The following is a 23,520-nucleotide window of genomic DNA, read 5'->3' as shown; positions in this document are numbered from 1 at the left end:
TCTTAGACCTCTGATCTACTGTCCTATGTCCCAGGCAGTGGCCAGACTTAGATCTTTGTGAGGCGATCTACACAATACATTAAATACTTTTCCTGCCATTTTAATTATAACTTTAATGAATGAACATTCTCCTGAACTATTGTCCATTCTTCCCAGCCTCAGAGCTGCTAATTAGATTGATGCATAAATAGAAGACATTATTATCGGTTATTTTCTCTAGAATGTGTTACAAAGTTTATTCTTTTCGTGATCTGATTTAATTAAAAAAAAAAAAATAGCGGAAAGGCTGATCTAACTCTTTTGAGAGCCATCATCCGGTGCAAAGAGATGGAAGAGCTTGAACAGCTGTTGCAAAAATCCTGAAACCCTTTATTGGCCTCAGCGTAGTAACTTCTACAGGATTCAAGAACAAACAGCAAAAGCAACTGGACTTGCATTTGTTTTTATTTTGGTTCTTTCCCACTCTAACAAACATGCAAAATGGTTAAAAAGACTATTTAAAAAAAAAAATCTCTAGATAAACTACTGCTCTTAACATTACCATTTCAAAGTATGCTGGTTCAATGCAGCTTGAATTGGTTCCCTGCTGTCCTCCTTGGATTTGCTCCAAATCTGTTTATTTTATTTACTGTTTAAGCTATTTTGCTTCAACTGCTGGCCAATTTTTCTCCCTTCTCCCTCTTAAATTAATTGCTACATTTGGATGTTTGCACACTAACTTTTCCAGGAATAAAAGCCTCACATACACCAAATAAAGGCATATCAGAAGTAAGCTCTGATCCCTGAAATCTACAGAGGAGTTGATGATTCTGCAACAGAATTACAGAGCACAGCTTCATGCAAGGGAACCTGTGAATGCTTCTGTACTGTCATAATTGGCAAGACCTAAACCTGAAGTTAAATCAATTCCTAAAACAGAAAACTGAAGATTAGCTGTTATGCATCTGCAGCTCTTCAGTCCAGGTGTAGTACTTCTCCAATTGTTTCAGATTCCTTTATCTTAATTCCTGCTTATGACTAAGATGGCCATAAGCTAGCTGGTGCCTACAGCATGTGGAAGACAACAGGTACAAAGACGTTCCTTTAATTTTACTTCTTTGGTCAGGAACTTCACTGTTTTTTCAAAAAAGATGGAAAACTTTATCATGAAGACAAGTAATAAAGCAATATAAGGGAAACAAGTGAAACCGGGAAAGAAGGTTCCCTCTTTACAATCTCCATTTGAGAATGAAACAAGACAATTTTATCACAAATGGCAATGTTGGGAAAAATAACTCCCTCTGAAAATCTTTTACTGATCCTGTAAGTTATTTTTTTTTCCTTTCAATCCAGTTCCATTTGGCACTGTCCTTCCTCCATGGAAGATATTCTCATGCACTCATTCTTCAGACTATTCTAGACCCTTCAAGCTCCCACCTGTGAGCCTGCCCTGGAGCTCCCCAACTCCTTCCACTTCCGCACCCAGATTTTCCCTCACTCCTCCTCCTACTCAGTCACCCAGCCAAAAAAACAAGTCATAGCTCAAAGGTCTAAGGTCAGGCTGGACAGAACCATCTGGGAGGGTTAAAAATTCCTTTTTCTACCCCTTCCACCTCCTTTAGATACAAACAAATACCCTTCCTCTCTATGTAATGTTCACCACGTTCCAAAATCAACGTTATGCAGTTCAGAAACATGAATTGGCTCCACCGATCTTCAAATACAGCTCTAATAAGATTTCTACTCTTCCATTTAAAATAAACCACTAGGATATTTCCTTAAGCCTATTTTTAAAGATAAACTTTCTCCTCCTCGCCGCTGTACTCATCAATCACAGCATGTCACAGAACATGACAAATGCTTCAGTTTTTGAACAGTTGCCACATTTCATTGCTTCTATTCAACACTTGCAGGATTAAATGCCAGGAAAATATGGGACACCTTGAACACTACAGAATTAGCACCTCAAAAAGCATACAAACTCTCAACCTGTGCCTCCTCCCTCTGCTGTCACAATTGCTGGACAAAGAGCACAGACGCTAAAGGCGATCTCAAAGGATTGAGCCAAATCCATTCACACTTACAATCCTCAGTATCATCTTAATACATCTACAATCCTCAGTATCATCTTAATACTATACCCTGGAACCCCATTTAGGATCGGTTACTATACTTTGATACCTGTGACACTATTGGCAGAATGTAGCCATTACTTCCTAATGAATAATTGCTCCTGAAAACGTCCAAAAAAATGCATAGCTCATTCATGCTGATAAACAGAACTGGTCTGAGAAAAATAACATCTTCCCTGCTTCATGGGAAGACACGGCAGGGCTTCCTAGCAGCAGCAGTGGTGTTTGTCTAATCATCAGTTTCGCACCCACTCGCAGCGGAGTGCAAGGGGACTGCGAGTCCTGACAGAAGCTCCCTTTGAAGGCTAAGGGTGTCTGCAGTGGAGGATCTGCTCAGAAGCTAGAGGTGTGGTGTGGCTGCCCTCCCTCGGAACCCGGCCACAACCTATTACTGCTTCCTGTTAGCTACAGCACTAGCAAGCACACTTGTTTCTCGAGGTGAATCTGAACAAAAACCCCTCTTCCTTCCAAATTTGCTTCTCTCCCCAGTGGAATCTTAGATCTTCAAAGCATGACGATCACCTAGCCAATCCAGGCCAACAGTGTCAGCCAAGACTTGTTTGTCTTGTGTTAGGTACTACACAGACAGAACAAAAATCTGACTGCTAAAGAGCCTGCAATTCAAAAAGGGTAAGAAGTGGCTGTACAGAGGCTGCACAGAATAAATCTGCATTATTTGTTCAGGAGTGCTACTAAACGAGACAACAAACCAGTATTTAATCAGCTAAGCAGCCTGCAACAGAAAGAACAGATCAAGCAGTATTTCTGACCAGGTATGTTCCGCTTCAGTCTCTTCCTTTTACATCTCCAAAACTACGGTGCCATTACCTAGATATAACAGAGTTGGCAAAAATGTTGTCAGTAGGTAACTGCACCTGTTACATAAACTATGGGCTTAAATGGTTCAAAAAGGTTTATGGTCCTAATAATAGCATTTCATAATTAATGAAGATAATCAGGCTCCTAGCTACCTGACAGAGTTCATCTCAGGATATTCTCCACTATGGCAGCATCCCTTAGGTCTAAGTGTAACCGAGGAGAATATTTTTGGCTAAAGGAATCTAGCTGTAGACAAACATCTGGTAAGTTAAATCTGGAGAAACATTGTAACATCCTGTAACTACTAAAATTTGAAATGGAAAAACATGACAGTCTCATCAAGTGAATACAGGATAATACAAACCTTCACTTATCCAAGGAGAGCTTTTCATAGCTCAGTAACAAGAGCAAAACTCAAAGAAATCTAAGGGAAACTTTTATACAGATGACTTTTTGTAACTATGGTGATGGAAGCCTATAGAAAACCCTAAAACAGGTCAAAAACCAGACACGGGATTAGCAGGATGACTCACAGTTTTATCTATGGGCCTTTTTAGAAAGGAATAACCCCTGCATCCACAGCTTTAATAGGTGGGTTCATAACACAATGTAATGGGAAGTGCTGGTCTGGTGGAAAGATGAGCAAACCAGAGAGCTGACGATCTCGCTCTGTTCAGTCCAGTCTCTCTAATCAAGATCTTTCGCTCTGATCGTGCAGACACTCCTGGTGACTTTTAGCCACAGCGTGAACAGCACCTGTAGTCACGCATGTGAAATACGGCAACTGTCATGAATTTAGGAGTTATTTCTAAAATCTTTCTTTGTTCCATACATAATAAGTGTGAAATAGCTCTTTATGATCTTTTTCCCAATGCTATCAAGTATGCCCATTCACTTATTATATCACTCCTGGCACTTCAGAAAAAAAAACCAAAAAACAAACTAGCAATCCCCAATGCTTCTATAATTCACATACATAAACAAATTATATGATGGTATGATATATAAAGATTAGGGAAGACAAAAGTCTGAGATGTAGTAAAATATTTCTTTAAACCTAATAAAAACAAAAACTCTCAAGTAGTACTAAGATAAAGGAGACATTTACATGCATAACTACAGTTTTTCTCAATGCTCAAAAAACCCCCAAATACAAGATCTGCAAGACGAGATCAAGATTACAAAAGGGAAAAAAAGATAAGTTCTTCAATTTAGCACTTTTTTTTTTTTGCGTGTGTGCAAAAACTTGCTGTAATATGAATTGACTAAATTTTCTGGAATTCCAGTAAGTGTTAGATGCTGGAAACAACTTGAAGACCACATTCTGAATAAATCTTTTTGTGCTCCACAGGCAACAATTTCCCCAGCAACAATGCAGGCAGGGAATCTGAAACTGCTTTGAATACAAGTGTGTTTAGTGTTATGTCGTATTAAATTAAAAGGTTACTGTGTCCTTTCAAGGGAATTCATTTACTCCAGAGGTGGACTCTTAAGAGCAAAGAAACAAGCTGTAGCACAGGGGTCACTGTGACATGGCATGCGCTGAGAAATGGCTGCACATTTTTTGTATTTTAAGTAATGTATTAATTTTCAAACTGTCCTTCTGGTACTTTCCCAAAAGACAGAAGAAAATTGATAGCCACTGTCTCAGGATAACCCAAAATGCAGCATCCAGATCTGAAAGTGAGCTTCTACCTGCTGGATGAGCACACCAAGGGTACACCGCATCCAGTATACCCACCTGCCCCTGCCAGACAGGATGCTACCTTGAAGAGACAGCTGAACTACTGTAATTGAATGATTACCATAATCCTCTAGTGGCCTTCTACATTTTAGAAGACTGTATGCCCCACCTCAGTCTTTTTGTCTGTTGACTAAACAAACCTAATTCCTCTCAGCCTCTGTAACTCAGTCATGTTTTCTAAATTTCTATTATTCTTCCTGTTCTCCCCTGGTTTATCTGCGCTTGCCTTCGTTTCATAATTACAGTTAATTAAGAGCAGAAATAGGAACTCAATGACACAGGGCTTCAAAGAAAGGGTAGTTTGACAGCTATCATGTCTTCTGCAGAGCAAATTCATCAAGGAAAGATGCCTGAAATTTAATCAGACAATACTGTATCCAGAAAAAATATTTGGGACTATTACAGGATTATATATTGTCAATAATGTTACATATGATGTAAAAATTTGGGGGAATAACGAGAGTCCTAACTTCATTAATAATAATAAACTGCTAATGTTTTCCAAAAATTAGAATGCAAATTTTTATTTAGATTTAGAAAAACCTACAGAATTAACAATTTCTTTGTCTTTCAGCTGTTGTTCTGCTGTCACTAGAAGCCTCTGTTCACCTCCCTTGCCAAGAGCCAAGATGCCAGCCAATCCCAAATTTTAGTATTACATATGAGGAACACATGAAAAGTCAAATTGAAGCTTGAAATATTTAGTTGCTTGTCCACTAAAGAGTATCCTTTTGCACTACCTAATGAATCTGCCTCAATACTACCTCAAATTTTGACTTAATTCTGGGACCTCTTCTGAGCAGCTGAAACTGTAACTTAGGAAGAACGGAATCAGCAAATGAAATGCGAAACATGCTTCCAAAAAAGTATCGGGAGCTAAAAGAATCTTTACTTCCAGATTTGAGCTCAAGCTTAATTCTCCCCCTTACTTAAAGCAAGTTCTTTGTTTTCCAGCGTGCAGTCATGCCAACACCTACTACTGGCTAGTTACTGAAATTATTTACCCGAGGAATGGTATACGGGAACAGCTTTCCCCCAATTTATAGACAATTATGATAAAGAATACCACAGTTCTAACCAGAAGTGATATATGCAATCAGTACAGCCTTCTGAAGACATTAGAGTCAAGAAATCTTTTAAAAACCATATTATGGCTCAAACTATATGCAGTTGACACTGCTTTTAGTTTTTATTTGCAATTTACGTTGTAAACCAGGATAGCCCTGGTTTACATGCCTAAATACAGGCACAGTGAAACCTGATACAAATATGGCATAGAGATAGATGTCCATAGCTGTATAAGGTATACTTATTTTAGTAGTATCGTACGCTCAAATTAGAAGACTAAGCTAATATAACTATATTAATAATGAATTTTTATACATGAAGCAACAAAATAGTTAGATGGAGACATCTACTGAACAACAATTTGTCTTCATGGAATGGCCCTACAATTGAAACAATAAATGCAGAAAAGCCCTAATCACAAATTCAGATTTGATTTTTTTTTTTTGGTAGCTTTTGAAAGATGTATTAGGGAATTATTAAAATCTGTCACCTTTTCAAAATCACAGTCAAGGGATAATTAAATTTTGAGTGCTTTAACTATGAATTCTCTGGCCTCAGCATATATGAAAGGCCTTTCAGTGTAATTTTAAATTTAAACTTTACAATGATGCCTAATCAGGATTACTCATATCCCTCTGATGTCATCAAGGCTCAGTTTACAAAGCATATGAGCTGCCGACTTGACCCTCTCTGTTGTGTATCATAATCTTAACAATTAGATACTATAATAACTTTACCTTATTATAACCTAAATAATCTAAGTAGAGCAAAAATACATTAAAATGTGATTTTAACCAATAGTTTAAAGAACTTAGGTTATTATTCAATTAAAAGCAGAACAAAATTGACCAATGCAAAGGTCCCATTTGAAATCAGCTTTAAAATCAAATTAATGACCAAATCTGCAATTCACAAGAATTATTTTATCTTGTAGCACTGTAAATTTGAGGAGGATTGCATATGAGGAACACACGAAGAGTCAAATTGAAGCCTGAAATATTTACTTGCTTGTCCACTAATTAAAAAACCCTGGATAATACAGACCACAGCTGTTAAAACTTCAGTGTAAATGTCACTGCATTTCAGTAACAGACCAATTCTCACAAACAGTAAGCATATCGGTTGGTAACGCTGAAGCGTTGCTTGCTTCTTTAAGGGTGAAAAGCCCTTTGCTACAGATAGGGAAGCCATTAACGGTCATGCTTGCTAACCCAAGCATCGGGTATTACAAAGCCTGCAGGGCTGAGTACCACTTACCGAAGATTCACTATCTCTAACAAGGAAGTCTCCTTCCACTCCCCTTTCGTTCAGGGCACATTCTGCTTGGTGTCGGGTAACATTCCCGTAATACCACTCTCTTCCAGCAAACCGTCCTGTAGAAGATGGTCCCGTGTAGCTTATCTGAGGCGGATGGGAAGTGTTAATGGTAGGACCATCGCTAATGATTACTACATAGTTTTTAGGAACAAGACCAATTTGCCCTCTGGAATTTTTACATTTCCACCATTCTGGGTCGTTTTCCGGCTTTTCAATGACTTCCATCGTTTCCCCTTTTTCAAAATTGAGCTCTTCTTCTGTGACGGAGCTGAATGGATACAGTGTCTGAACAACGTGGAGTACTTTGGTGCCCTGGCCGTTACTCATGGAAGCGCCTTTCCTTAAGCTGAGAAAGCTGGGTGAATCTGCAGTTGCCTCCTCAACCTCCTCTACCACATAGTTCGAAGGAAACCAGCCAATCTGTCCATTGTAGCTACCTCTCCACCAGCCATCGCTGCACTTCTCCATGACAATTACTCGGGATCCTTTAACGAGGGACAGTTCATCCTCCCTCTCCGCAACATAGGCAAATTTCACATAGGCTGGAATGTTAAGATCGTAAATCCGGTCGGCGCTGCTGCCGTTGGATGGGTATTCTGCGTCCGTGCTAGGAGTGGGTGAGGCGTCTCTCGCGCTTGTCTTTCTCTTGGTTTTTCCCAAACCTGTTGAAGAGAGAAATGTAAAGTGGTCACTCGGAATGCTTGTCCCCAGACTGCAAACGCTGGATTTGGTGACATGCTCCTCACTTTAGTCACTTTAACAACACTGCTAAATGGAGATCTCTTCTGTAACGCTACATAGTCAGGAAACAGTAACAGCTCTAAGAGATTATCTTTAACATCCAGCTGATGCACCATTAGGTAAGGAGCATTATAATGGCTCTCTTCCCTTCCCAGAAGTACCAGAGTTTTAACACACTTAAAACCAGTGGTTTATTCACTAGGAGAACAGCTAATCACTGGAACGGTTGCACAGCTTGCTGTTAGGTCTCTTAAAAATCCAGCCAAATGATCATGCCTTTTAATTTTAGTGATGACTTTAATTTGGCTCAAGCAAAACACGGAAGAAAATCTACAAAAATAAACCAGCACAGCAACAAAAGCTTAAGTTTCTCTGCAGATTACATTTTGCTCTCTTCATTCCTCCGTCAGTCCCCAGGCAGCCACAGCTGCAACTCCTTCCAACTGCAAGCCCTCTTTTGAAATCCACACCTCTTCCATCTACACAGCATCACATACTGTAAAAGCGCAAACCTGACGTTGAGGAAGACTATTTGCATACGTTCCCCTATAATCTGTAAATTCTGATGTACTGTCATGGCTTTAATTATAGCATGAAATACAATGTACAGAAGAAACAACAATAACATTAAATATATAACTTTTTTTTTCTTAATCAGAGGAACCATGCTAATGTCTGTTTAAATATAGAAGAAAAACTTCACAACACACTTGGTGTACTTTTCAAATTGCAGCAAGGACTGCTTAAGCTTTATATATAAACAGAAAGATAAAGTGAACAAGTAGCCCTCTCTTGTGCAATTCACTTATAAAAGTTCTGAAGAGAAAACGAAAGATGAAGTCTCAGTATAGCACAAACGAAGCAACACCCAAAATGTCATGCAAGGGACAGAAAGCAAAAACCAACACAGAAATAGGAGCTTTTGTACTTTTCTCTGTGCTCCTAGAGCCTTGCTGGTAGGCAAGAGATTCAGTTGAGACAATGAGTACACACTGATTTGGCAGATTGAATAAAAAAAAAAATAGGACTTTGCTTTTGTTTCTTCAAATAATCTGATAGAAGGAGATACATGCTATTTAATTTTTAACAATACAGGACTACTTAATCTGGCCACTCCACTGCTGAAAAGTGTTCATTATTTTAATATATATACATATATATGTACATGCATATACAATGAATATCTTCGGCAAAGCTGTTCAGTGCAAAACTACCTGGTTTATTTCACAGGGTTAGCTGTACAGCACAAACAGTGCACATGCAGCCACGCAGGGATTGCTAACTAGAAGGGTTAAATACATTAATTAATACAGTCTTAAGGTTTCAGAAGACAGCAGAAAATTCCAATGATCCTAAAGTGTTTCCTGACCTTCCCCAGCAGCTCCTTGCTTCCTGTCGGAGCCTGCTTACATCCTTATGTCATTCTAACTACATCATTTCAGCCGAGAACCAGCAGTTGCACTTCAAGCAAAATGAGGGAGAGCGGCTTATTGTACTAGGGGAGACAATCGCAGGAAAAGAGTGTCCAAGCAAGCGCTAATCAGAAGCTGGCCAGGCTCCGTTCTCTGCCAAGGCTGGAAATTTTCATCAGTTTAGAGATCATTTTCAACCAAAAGACAAGGATGTATCAGAACTTGGGAGCATTAAATTAGGGTGATATAAACAAACACAACTTAAGGGTCGTTCTGTTAGGAAAGGGGGGAAATTACTTGTTATAACTTCATGGAAAACAAGCAACTGTATTTCCATGGATTCACTCTACATAAAGCCCTACACTGAGATAGAACCTTCCAGATTAAAAGCTTAAGTTTTGATGTGCTTTGTAATGGAGATATGCAGCACCTCTTCTTGGAATTACAGCAGCAGAACTAATAAAATTAAAAGAAAACAGCAGATGACAAAGTAGCTGGCCAGGAGAAAACTAGCTGAAAATCAGAGCAGAGAGATAACTGTGAAATATGGGGATGTAGCGTGATAAGAGAATGCCATAAACTGAAGTATCTAGAGAAAAAAATGTTGACAAACAGGTGAAAGAAACAAATTTCTCAAAGAAAAATCTGAAGTCTGATAAAGGTGTCTAAACATTTAGCAAAAGGTTATCATCCAAGCACTTTCTTTCACTTGGAGTTTCCCAAGTTGCATCTTTTTCCACAAACCTTCCAATGCTGCATCTGACATTTTAAATGGTCCTTTCTATCCTCCCCATTCAACACAAACCATAACAACATGGGGGGGAATCAGAAACTTCACTTTTTTTCTTTATCAATAAAGGCTGTCAGAGCTCTTCAGTTTAAGCTTAACGTTTAATGTAACCAAACTTTTTAAGGCTGACAGCATAGTAATGATTTGCCTTTTGCAGTAGCACTGATGTGCACCAAAGATTGTGCTTCCAGCTGGTTTGACCAAGGTAACTAACTATGCAGAGACCCATCTGCAGCCAAGCACAGTGAAGGGCATGCACAACATTAGCTAACACTCATTTTTTCTGTGAGGTTACAACATTCATAACTGCATCTATGACAGAAGAGGAAACAAGTTGTTCCATGAGCAGAACAAAAGAAATCTGTTCCTGTTTTTCTCCTTACACCTCCTGCCGCACCACTCCTCCTCTGCCTCCCCTATCTCCTGCAGGATCCACAATAAGCCCCCTTACCATATGACTGCCTTGGCATCCCCCGGGTCCTTCTCATACCTCCAGCTACCCACTAGAATCTCCAAACTGCCCTCAAAGTATACTCCGTCTCCCCTGGTGTTGCCCTCCCTACCTTCGTTGGGCTGGCCAGCCAAGCAGAGTGCCCGGCGCTGCGCCGCCTTTCAGCCCTGCCCGGACTGAGCAAAGAGCTGGGATTGCTCTCGTTTCTCCTCCAGTGAGGGACACCAGCAATGACCCTCCCAGGCTCCGAGTTGGAGAAAACTAGTTATTTTATCTCTGCCAGTCTGTCAAGTTTGCTTAAAATTGGCTGAGTTATCAAGGGTGGACAGATGGACGGACGATGACAGCTGACTGTGACAGCATGACTACTGTAAGCTTCATTTCCTTAGGAAACAAGTCTAAAAATATAATTTAGTAGGATGGCTGGTCATAGCTAAGCAATAATAAAGTTAGGATGATTATAAACTTCATATACATCTATGACAAAAATCACAACTCCATTAAAAAAAAAGTACAATCTACATGAGTCATCTCTCAGAGTAAACACTGCCATTACTCACTACTAACAGAAATATCGACTTACTACTATTTGCAAGGGTATCCCTATTCTTATGTCCAAATGGAATGAAACCCATGTAAAGCAATTTCATGGAAAACAAAATATTCAAGCACTTTGGGAGTCACATTTGGAAGAGTCAAACATACTTGTGATTGCAGTCATAATTTTGGCATTTTTATTGTCTTTGTTTTAATGAAAACTTATCTACTAGTGAAATACAACTGTATTTTCCCATTCTGACTCATTGGTTACAGTTCACCTGAAGCCGTAATCCTTTGTAATACAACTAGTTGTTGTAAGGAGAAACCTAAAGCAATGGATTAGCTTTCAAGTGAGGGGGAAAGAGTGGGAGGAAAAGCATTGCAAAGCAGCAGAAAGCCTGTTTTATGTTATGGCATCTCGCAGGAAATAACACTGTTCACAATCTACAGCTGACCCACGCTAAACTAGTTCACTTCCATTCTTAACAACAAGTTGCCAAGTGATGCGAGTAGGTTTAATTTTTAGGTGGATATATTACAGAGATTAAAAAAAAATAATGGTTAGCACCATTTCCAGAGACGGGATCCACTGCAAATCCTCCTTCTCTCTGCAGTGAAAGAAATCCTCTGGCCCCGAGGTTAGTCCTAGGGAGACCCAGAAATGTGCCTCCTGTATTACTTCGTGCCCTCTTCCTTTCCTCACCCAGTTGCTGCTCTAAAGAATAGCTTGTTTTGCGAGCAGCAGGCCGAAGGAAGACCAGTTTCCTACAAATTTGCTTCCTGTCTCTAAGTCCCCATTGTGCAAACCCCAGCTTTGCACCCTTTCGTTACCAGCTTGTCCCCGTGATGGCCTTCCCATTGTACCAGTAGGTCCTCCAGCTCACACCTCCAATGCCCCCTCTCCCTGCAGCACTTCCAGCCTTCCCACCTCGTGCTCCTTAAGCTCCCCCAGGCAATATCTTGAGCTCCCCCCAACCCCAAAGTGGTGGAATTTCTTGCTGGTCGCTCCTCTTTGGCCTCTTTGGCCCGATGCTGCGATAGTGCCAGTTCCCCTACCCCTACCTGTGTCTTCTGCCATGCTGGCCACGCTCCTGTCCCAAAGCTTGGCCGCCTGTCAGACAGCACAGATGCCCCGACTGCACAGCCTTCTCCTGCTAAAACCGAAAGGATTTATCTCTCCTTCTGCCTTCAATGAAGGCACTGAAACGAGGCTGCGTAGCTACAGTCTTTATGCAAATTGGTGCTCAGGATAAACAAGTTTAATTATCTTTAAAACTTAATCCTAATACATACTTTATCAAATACATACATAACACTTGTACAGAATGGGATTTTTTTGCCACTAGTAAAAATTCATATTCCATTTGCTAATTACGGTTTATATTACATACCACCTTTACTAGAAAAAGCCCATTTACAAAACAGGTATCTTTTCCTAATTTTAGGAAGACTTACTTGATGAGTCTTTCCATGCTCCTGTGAGCTGGTGTCCTTGCCTGAAACTGAAGAGTTACCACATTTTGTATTTTAACTGCTCTTGCTCATCCCCAGAGGTGAAAGAACAGATTCACTGACGTGGCTGTATAATGCATCTCTGCAGGCTTATCCATACTCACATTTATTTTATTAAGTTCTATTTAAGAATAACATGCACTGAACACTGAAGATATTTGCAGTAAAATTGTCTAGCGTCCCCCTCCCAAGACTGCTCCCTAAATTTATTACTTCTCATATGGAGCTTAACTTTAAACAGACTAAATACAGCTGCATTTCTTTTCCAAAGGAATTTTAAGTTTGATACCTCAGATTACTGACTTTTCTGTTCTCCCATCTTCTGTATGTAAAAAAAGGTCAGTCAATACCCAAAGCCAATTTCTGACAAATAGTTGGCAAGTGAAACTAGTGTCATCTGAATTCTCCCAACCTATCTTTTCTAAAAGCTTCTCTGATTTTAACAAATCACGAGCAAAAATATTTTCTGTAGCTTACCTGCACATCAAATCAAATTCATAGGGGAAGAAAAAAAAAAGGCCTTTCAGAAAAAAGGTGAAATACAAGAAAACTGTGTTGCTTTGAGAAATCATAAAGGCAACACTAAACAATTTCCAAAACAGAATTCCTCAATCCAGAACTCAATGAAAGAGACCGTGCCACTAAATATGCCAGGTACAACTGCTTAAGAAGTCTCCAGCAACTTATTAAAATATTGAGAGCAATTAAGGAAGGACAGCCCCCCCGCCCAAAGTAAGTGACCTTTAAACTATAAAAACCACTGCAAAACCAACAACAAAAGTGTCTCAAGACAACTGAGTTCTTGGAAATGACTTCCTCTTTAAGGGACTAGATTTCTACTAAATGGTGTCCTTCAAATATCCTGTATCACTTTTGGAGTAGCTAGTTTTAAGTCTAAATATACAGCTGGAAATATAACAACAAATGCTGCTGAGTAATGCTGTTACCTTCCCTCTCCCTGTGGCAATTAGAAAATTAACTTTTTGTATATTTTCTTTTATTGCTATATTTACATATCTTCATAGATTCTTTTTCATAACAAGTCAGAACTGATTTTTGTATCATGTATTCAACCTTTTATGTCTGAATTAGTTTTCCATCCGTTATACATTATTACAAAGCTGTAAATCAGCAAAAAATTAACTCAAGTATGATAGGGGTCATCAAATAGATATCTTGAATTAATAGTACATCAAATACTGCCAGCTACTTTCTTTCATAGTCTATTTACAAATGCAAAAAGCTTTTTCTCAATTAAAAACCTAAATTATGCTGTATCACCTAGTCAAAACACAGGAACTGATACTAGAGCTGAATTAAAAGCACACTTACGTACAGTCAAAAACAAAGGTGGGTAAAAAATTGTATGCTCCATTTTTCTCTCTCTAAACTAAGCTTTGTAGATGTTTTTATTTTAAATCCTCCAGAAACAGAAACCTGATGCTCTGCTCACTTGGAAAGGCAGGCAGGGCTAGTGAGGATCCCTGCCTTCCCACCTCCTGGCTCCCCACCAGCCCCCAGGTTGCCCAAACCGTCCATGCCTTCCCCAAAGAGACTTGCTCTGCAAACAGGTTATCAACCCGTGATGCACGGTTCTGTCAAAAGCTGACTAACCGGCATGATTTTAGTGAGATGAATGCAAGGCCGGGCTGATTTTGATGGGTCAGCAGGAGCACCGTGGTGCCCCTGGGCCCCCGGCCGCGGTGCTGGGGTTGTGGTTTGTAGGGCTGAGCACCTCCCTCCTTGTGCACATGATAACACCCTTGCCCAACTTCCCAGTTCGCAGTGGATGGCAACGCCTTGCAGTGCAATGCTCAGCTTCAGCACTGGAGTTCGCAGCTATTTGGTAGCAAACTAACATGTAAAAACGAAGGTATTGAAAAGAGGAGGAAAAAGGGAGAAAATTCTGGGAGACAGCTCCTTCAACTTCTGCCTTAAATCTTATCCACGCTGCCACAACTCTCATGCAGGCTGTCAAAGCATGGGTTTTAAATGTAACATGCGTAATTTAAAATTTATTTATGGGAAAAAATAATTTTAAAAAAGGATCTTTCACTGGCATTAGAAATTACCCAGTAACTGAAATTTCTTTACATTACTGGCCATTCTTCTCTGAATAAAAAAAAAAAAAAGCAGTTACTTGTAAAATTTTTCATACAAATTTTAATGCATCTCAATTTGTGTACCCTCCTTCTAAAGTAAAATGCTTTAAACAGTACTGCTAGCTTTATGGTTTAAAAAAATGATCATAGAAGCCACCACAAAAAGCATAAGTACAGTACGTTTTTTATGAAAATATTTTAATTTTAACCAGATTTTTAAAATAATGTTTTTCTTCTTTAGAAAGAAACCCATTATAATTCAAATTGAAACAAGGCATTACACAGCTGAAAAATTTAACAGTACTATAATCTATTAAGACAACTTCCGTTAAACAGCTGAAACATTCAAGCAAAACAAGTTTGAGGCTGAGAAATTTAAGGAAGTCAAACAAATAAGCTAGGAGAACTGCTGGTGTAAATACCTAGAGCAAGAGCTTGTTCAAATACTGAATAATAGTCATCTTTGAAAGAGTTAGAAAAAACATTTTTTAAATAACTTCTGTTAAGTTTAGTGACTTATATAAAAGTTAAGAAATCAATTTCAGCTAAGATGGAAATATGTTTTAGTTCCCCCAAATATGAAACCAAATTTTACAGAAGAGCTCTCCTATTTCTAAAAATCTTCAAAGACAAGGTAACCAGAAATTCTCATTCTATTTACTAATCACGGTTTTGTGTTAGATGGAGCAGAAACAAGTTTATCAAAACCCATTTTTATTTAAAGGTAACATTTATTCAACATTTTAGCCAATTTTTATTTAAGATACTTAAAAATCATTACTTTTCTTGTGCATTTTATTAGAATTTTAATTCCATCTGGCTTCACACATACGCAGTTAAAAAAAAGATCCTTTTCTGTTTACCAAATAACTTATTCCTTTCCTAATATTAAGGCTCTGAATTATATTGCACATTAATGCATACAGTTAATAAATATGCAAAGTGTACAGTGTCTTTTTTAAAACAAAAAGAAATTGTATTAAGAAAGACATAATTACCTTTTCAGGAAAATTCTTAAGAAAAAAACCCCATAAAATGATGTAAATTAAGTAATTAATTCACTCAATACAGAGATAAACACATAACTTCTTGACAGCTGGAATGTCTGGATCAGACATTCATTTAGCTTTATGTTATTTATCATTTTTGTAATTTTAAATTAACTTGTCTTTGCTTCTTTATTAAAAAGGAATTCAGCAGATTGAAGTTTCTTCTGTTACATAGGAAAAAAACACAAACATTTCTGCACATTTTCAGTCTGCAACCTCCCACCCCTTCTTCTCCCCCTCCACCTACACGTCCAGTTTCCAAGCAAATGTTCAAAGGCCAAGATCCATATGGGATAGTTAGTATTTTAGAAGCAACATCTCCATCAATAGCACTCTTTAAAGGACACTGCTATAAATTCCAGAAATCTTCAACTGCATTTGTGATACAAAAAGTCATTAATAGAGCTGTAAGGCTTCATTTCTGTATCTTCTTTAAGAAGCTCAATATCAAAAAAAGCCACACTAGAACAAATCAGAGAATGGAAACTCTTCTTTAAATGTCAAAGTGAAATTCTGACATTTCAACAACCAGGCTGCTTTATCACTATGTTTTTCAAATACAGGAAAAAGTAGTGTCAAAGTTTCCCATACATCAAACACTATTTGGTATGGAGGCTTCCATAAAGAAATCAACTCAACAACTGTATTAAAAACAACTACTGCATTAATCCTTGTAATTTAGACTGTGTTAAACATGCCTATCAGGAAAGGTACATTCAAATTCCAGCACCAGACAATGAGTCTCCTGTACCCTGAGCATTTTAGAGCAAGAGGTTAAAATGAAAGATGTACTACAGAGATGTACGTGGACAGTTTTTCAAAGGCGTCAAACACACGATCCAAAGGCTTCCATCAACTGCCTTGTGTATGTTCTTACTCCAATGGAAAAGTGAAGTAGATGAAGTCTTACTAGGCAAATTTAAAATGGCCTTGGGATTTTAAATACCCTATGGAACAGGAAAACAGCTGTCTCAATCTCAAATAGAAAGCATATAAAATGAATGGGGTTTCTCAAGATCTATGGTTCCAATTTCTGTCTACAAATTTAAATTGAAGGCAGCTTGCTTTAAATACACAGTCTTTGCTTTCAAATAGAGATCATTTAAAGATATTTCCTCCTACTTTATAATCTTATTAATGATGCTCTCTTGATTTTGTAGGATACCTCGATAAGAAAAAATAACCAGCACTACCTTAAACTTAAGGCAGCCTTATCATTCTAAGAATGGATTTATAAGGTATGGGAAGACGGCACAGTAGCCCTGTAGGACTTCCCAGTGCCTTCCGTTCCCTTGACATAGAGAAGGAAAGCTACACCGTTTCGCCTCTCCTTCACAGACAGTAACAGAATATTGACAAATAGACATGAGGTGCTCCAATATCCAACTGTCTACCCCAATACATGCTCCTGTCCCTCAGTAAATATACAACAGCTTATGTGCCCCCTCCTCCTCCAGCATTTGACGGAAAGATAATTTATATTGAGCTATTTAGCATTTATACGAAGTAAAAGAGGTGCACAGGACAGCTTTGGATACAAATCCAACTTGCTAACATGAACCCATTCAATTTTTTATTTTTTTAAAAATAAATAATACAGCAAGTACAAAGTAGACTACCATGAATGTAAGATGATGACCCTCCAATTTAAAGACTCTTCCAGATACCTGAGACAGAATCATTCTATTTTGGATACGGGCGATTATAGTACTAACTTGGTCTTTTCACTTCTTGTTTTCTCAAATTTGCCCTCAATACTGTACATGAAAATGAAAGGCTTAATAGGTGTTACAAATACAGATTGAAGTTCAGATCATCAAGCCCAAACCTGAACACATAAATTACAAAGCAGTAATTATACAGTCCTTCAACAGAAAGAAATGCATTAGAAGACAACGATGAAAACACTGACTAAAGAAGGGCAACCTCTCGGCATCAAAAAGCTCAAGACAGTCCCTCCTGAATGCAACATGGTCAGCTACTCTTTGTGGTTATAGCGTTTTATTCTAGTTGGCCCATACCAACACCAAGCATGATGTAAAGCCTTAGTAATTCTACTGTAAGGTCAGAATGACAATGCTATGCTATACTATACTAATGTTTTCAAACATTAAATACCATGTTACAAGAAAATTTAAGGTGTTTATTACTTTTTTCTTTGGAAACCTCAGAACCCTTAGAAGCCTGTCATAAATACTGCAATTTTTTTTCAAAGCTCCTTTTAGGAAATGAAAGCAAAGTAAATACCACCTTTTCTTTACTAACTTCCTCTCTGAATTGCAATGCCCGCAGCTTCATCAATCAAGGGCGCTCAGGTTATTTGCAACTACATATGCAAAACCAGACCTCCCCATCACTGAAGGGGAAGTAACAGGGGAAAATGGCTTGCTTAACAAAACAGTCCGTCTCCTCTGAGGTTTGGCTCTCACAGCCAACACACAAAATTCCACAACTCACAAACTAAACCAATTTCTTCTGTAGATTAAAACTCAATAATGAATTAGTAAGTAATATAGTAATAAATCTAGCTCCTGTTCTGGAGAACAACTTCCTGAATGAACAATTAAAAATTCCTTACAGGTTTGTAAATTGGTAGAGCCCATGTACAAGAACAATGGCATTTTCACTACATCAAAACACATCTTCCATTTCTTTCTTCTTTCACTTTCCATTTTCTTTCATTTACAAGGTCCCAAAGGCTGCTAAACAGGAGCGATGGCAATGATTGTGTATAGTTTAGATGGTCTACAGCCAAAGTCCTAAATCAATTTTCTAGTGCAAAATACAGCTACAAATAGTCACCCAGTAGAAACAGCACCCCTGAATGTCCACCTGGCCAACCTGCACACCCATTCACATTAAGAACCGTGTCTGTCCCAATCTGTTTGTTGAGACCACAAAAACTACTTGTCAGTAAACAGTCATGTTTACCGTTGAAGTGACTCTCAAAGCAAGCCATTTCTGCCACTGGAACCCTCCTCCTCAGAAACAAGAGGTGGACAGTTTCTCTCACATAGCAGGTTTATACTGGGTGTCTGCACACATTGTATGCATCTCGATTCCTGCTTTATAGCTAGACTCCACAAAACAAAACATTTTTGAGACTCAGAAAAAGGAAGGAAATACTCTCTTGTACATTCTAAGACAAAGCCCAATTTTTTTTTGCATGAATGCTAATTTAGAAATTTTGTTTGTGCCGTATGAAAACATGTCACAGAATGGCCACCTATTGTTCAGATCTTCAAAAAACCTGAGAAACAGAAAGCAATGGAACCCGAGTGGAACCACTCAGAGAAAAAGAAACAAATTAATACTCCGAAAGACCCTGGAAGATCAAATGTCAAGACAGCCCAAGGCTTCAAAAAGAAAGATACAGTAATATTGAAAGAATTATTTAGGGATGCATATTGGAGGAAATACCCATATCCAAATGAGAAGAAATCCCCTGGTGACGCTAAGATAGTAGGAAGAGCAGCCACTGTCACTTCAATATAGAAAAATCACTTGTCCTTTGAGTCACTGGAATTCTTTGGAAAATGGTGTCCCCGAGAGTACATACACAGGCTATTGACTTTTGCCGGCCATCTTACTTTGGTCTTTATGAGGGTGACCTAGCTATACACACCAAACAAGGTATACGCAAGACCTCAAAATCAGCTACTGTCAACTGTTTCTTCTCTACTACCACCTTCATGCGCTACGACATGAAGCTAAAGGAGAGGACAGTACGCAGAGCGCACAGAGACCACATTTTCTGAAGAACTGTGGTCACCATATCCCCCCATAAGCACATGCTTATGGGAAGGGTCCAACCCAGGCAGAAGGGTGCAATGCGGTGACCCACACCGCGGCCCCAGTTCTGCTGCCTCAGCAGACTTGGGTCCTCCCAGGAACCTGAGGGAAAGGAGGACAGAAGGGAACACGATGCAAGCAGTCCAGTACAAGACACTACTTGGAAAAAAAACTTACTCTATTTTCACTGCCTCAGAAGACAAGACATAATTAGCAGATTGCCTAAAGGATTTTGTTCTATGGAAAAAATGAAACATCAAAAGAGTTGAGGGTTCAGACACAAACTTTTAACGCTAAGAGAGCAAAAGGCTCTGCCTCCATGGCTGGAACTGGGTGTAGGAAGAGCTACCGGCAGTGGGGTGACTCTTTAATAGGGAACGATGAAACTACCCTGGGAGCTAATTTTTGGGCTTGCTCTAAGGGCAAACATGATTAAAGGGCAAACACAATTACATGTTGAAACATAACTGCCTCAGAGAGGGGCAAAACCAAGGGTCCTCAAAGGTGACAGTTGAGGGAAGTAATACCATCAGAGACACCAGTACACGCAGCCACATTGAGTTAAGGCGATCCTTTTATCTTTTCAAAACATAATTATGAGTAAAATAAAGGCTCGTTCTGCAATCTGTAAATGTCAAATTGTACCTCCAAGCACAGACATACTGCGTGGGAAGGGGGGAGAGAAGTACCTATTACACAAAACTTCTAATACAGAATCACAGAATCGTAGAGGCTGGAAAAGACCTTTAAGATCATCAAGTCCAACCGTAAACCTAACACTACCAAGACCACTGCTATACCATGTCCCTAAGCACCTCATCCAAACGTCTTTTAAATGCTTCCAGGGATGAAATACGATACAAAGAACAAATTTATTCACTCAACATGGACTAAAACCAGCAAGATTTCTTTACGCCTTCAGCCTCGCAACATTTTACTGCAACCATCATATTAGAAAAATCTGCTGAAAGGTAGGACACATGATGGTTTCCATTATAGGTCTGTTTCAAACTCTTGAAGTAGCAAATCCTTTAAATAATCCACCCCAATAAATAATTCATGTAAAACAAACTTTCAGCAGAATATAATACATGCAATTGTAAACTGAAAGAAGAGCAAACTTCTGCTCCCATCACCAGCTAGCACTGGAGCTCGAGGGCACTGCAACAAGCTGCAGGTTCTGCTTTCACTGCTGCTTTTGGCTCTTCACTTCAGATCAGATAAAAGGCCTGATGCATACATCCGGCAGCAAAAGTCTTTTACCAAGCAGTAAAAGGAGGATTACTCTGTACCTTGAGTTCTCCAGAATATTTACCAACTCTCTTTGCTTTCAAGTCTTTTTGCTACAGGTAACAAAAAAGCATGAAGTTTGTGGTTTATTTTGTTTTGGGGTTGCTTTTTTTTTTTTTTGCATTAGTCTGCTCTGCAATTTCAGATGTTTTTCCTTCTTAAGCGCATGTTCCTTTAGAAACCAGACTGATCTATTATTACTGTGAAGATGGAAGAAATGCAATTGTTCCAGCTTTTTTTTTTTCCCCCCAAACCACTGAAGACACCACACCTAAACAGACTTCCCATCAGCTTCTCTCACTACCAAAAACCCATGTTCCTCAATTTCATCACTGATGAAGAGTCACCACTGTTGCCAAGCTGCCCCACAAACAAACATGCTTACTTTGAGCAATGCAACTAAAAAGCGGGATGAAGTGCAGCAGAGAAAGTGCTTCTGCTGAACAAATTCAACCATGGAATAAGCTATTTTAATACACAGATTCTAGGAAACTGAGCAAGAATTTGTGCTGTATAAAAACACTTCAGCTACTTCCTCTCTGTAAAGATGAACTTAAATTCCTCTATATCAACTGCTTAAAAGTGCCAATAAAGACGACTTACCCTCATCCAGTCCTCCAAGAGACACGACAGATGTGCCACTGCTGTAATGCCCACATTTTCTGACAAGCTAGAAAGCTTCAAAGCAACATAAAGTGACACAGGAAAAACACTTTTATTTGTGTTGAATTCCTGCAAGGGGATTTTACTCCTAATTTCAACTAGAGATGTTTGGCTAAACAAAAGACTTCATATAATTCCTTCTTAGGAATCTTTATATATCATTATTTGTATATGGTAAATAATTTGACAAGTAGCTACATACTATAGAAAGTTCTGAAGGTTGGTTGGTTATTTATTTTTTAAAATCAAATTTATTAAATGCCTGCTCTTGAGTGGAAAGACTAGCATTTCTTACAGGTCTGTGACAAGGAAGTCCAACAATATTGGGAACTCGAAGTTCTAAAGAGATTAAAATAACTTCTGTTTGTCTTATAAGGCAGCTCTGTTTTTATTAACATGAGCTCTACAAGGCTTAAGAGGCTGTGCTATACAACAGTGTACTTATTATACAATGATACCATATTTATTCTTATTTCCACCATTCTTTCATTCTGTAGTAAATTTTACACCCATATGGTGTCCAGAAAATACTAAAATTGGAAACAACTAATTAAGAACTAATAGACATATTTTCAAACTAGTACTTGGTCATATTACCAATTTCATGTGTTTTCTGTGATCCTGCAGCTAATACGGCTAAGGCAGTTCACTGATAAACAAACACAAATTCATCAAGCAAAGAGTACGGAAGACTCAATTTATAGCTACGACTGTGCCAGAAATACTGTGTCTGCTTCTCATGATTACACTTTTAAAAACTAGTGCTGAAGAACTGGAAACAGTTCAGTTAAAAACCACAACAATTAGAGTCACGTAAGTAACTTTCACCAGTGAAAGACTTAAGTAGTCATCAAATTTCAGTACTCAAGACAAGATTTAGAAGCGATTTGATGAATGTCAAAATACCACCTTGTACAATTAAACTTACTAGACACAGCACATCAGAACTATCAAAATTGGGCACTAAGATATTTTTAAAAAGAAAAAATCCTTAAAACCAAAACAAAATATAAAGACTACTAACCCACACACCAGAAGTTAAAGATTGACGAATTATTTGGAGAATGAGATTTCATGACCACGTTATGCAGAACTATGATGGTAATAGTTTAAATTTGAGTCGAAATATTTGTATGTAAAAAGGAAGTACACCAAAACTCTTAACCAACAATGTTTTCCAATGTTAAAGAAAACATCGTGTTAAAAAATGACCTATTCTGCATTTCTGCTTGTTACTAAGCAGTGACTGTCTAAAGAAAAACGAGCTAACTTCCCTGGCAATTTCCAGAAAGGCATGGTGAAGGTGGTATTAAGTAGCTCCCAAATGGGAAAATGTGAAGTTATAAATGTGAAAAAACCCTTTTCATATAAATAAATAAAAACAGGGGAGAAGGGGAGAGTTGTAAAACTATTGATTCCTGGAAGCAGCAGTATATATAGCACTCAGGAACTGCTGCATGGATCTACAGACTGACCCAGGTAGACACCATGGAGGCTGACAAACACAGGAAATACTCCTGGACGCTCACAATACTTCTGAACTAACATACTAGGAACAGTGATGCAAGTAAGGACTGGTTTCTGTACTTTACATCGCATTTGGCAATTCTTACTTTCCACGTGAAAATCTGGCATACTGAGTGAATTAAAACTAAAGAGTTACTGCAATGTTTTGCTGACTTACAGAAACTTAATAAAGTCATTTGAAGAGTCTCTTGTGTAACTTAAACATCTCTGTGAAATGTTATTGAGATTACTGTTATCTGCCATCATTGCCAACACTCATCTCTAGTGTTTCTGTTGTTCCTACGCATTTTGCAAACACATCTCCTGTATTCTTGGTGACCAATCTCTCTTTCAATACCTTTTAATAAACCTTCTTTCTTTTGCTGGGCATCTGTTTAAACCACACCAAGAACTGAGTGGAAATGTCTTCAAAGTTTCTTATGTGGTTGTTCACTAAAGGGAGCAAGATCAGACACCTTTAAGAAATCCCTATTATGCAGTGCTGGTTGTGAAGCAGAAGCAGTAACATTCAGAAAATCGTGTATTCCCATGAAAATGGCACCCTGCTGCTGGATCACACGCATCAGTCACCCATGGTTGCTGCCTGGGGAGT

The 23,520-nt window shown here is 38.6% G+C and overlaps 1 protein-coding gene across 1 annotated transcript in view; it reads right to left on the bottom strand.

Moving 5' to 3' along the window:
- Positions 1-23,520, bottom strand: part of NCK2 (NCK adaptor protein 2) — an 87,882-nt gene that overhangs the window by 3,909 nt on the left and 60,453 nt on the right. The window contains exon 4 of the mRNA XM_072849774.1: positions 7,000-7,721. Within this exon, the coding sequence (XP_072705875.1) occupies positions 7,000-7,721 (722 nt within the window). The remainder of the gene's footprint in view (positions 1-6,999; positions 7,722-23,520) is intronic.

This window comes from Ciconia boyciana, chromosome 1 (genome assembly GCF_034638445.1).
Source record: "Ciconia boyciana chromosome 1, ASM3463844v1, whole genome shotgun sequence".
NCBI classification, from domain to species: Eukaryota; Metazoa; Chordata; class Aves; order Ciconiiformes; family Ciconiidae; genus Ciconia; species Ciconia boyciana.
This window is presented reverse-complemented; position numbering and strand designations above follow the sequence as displayed.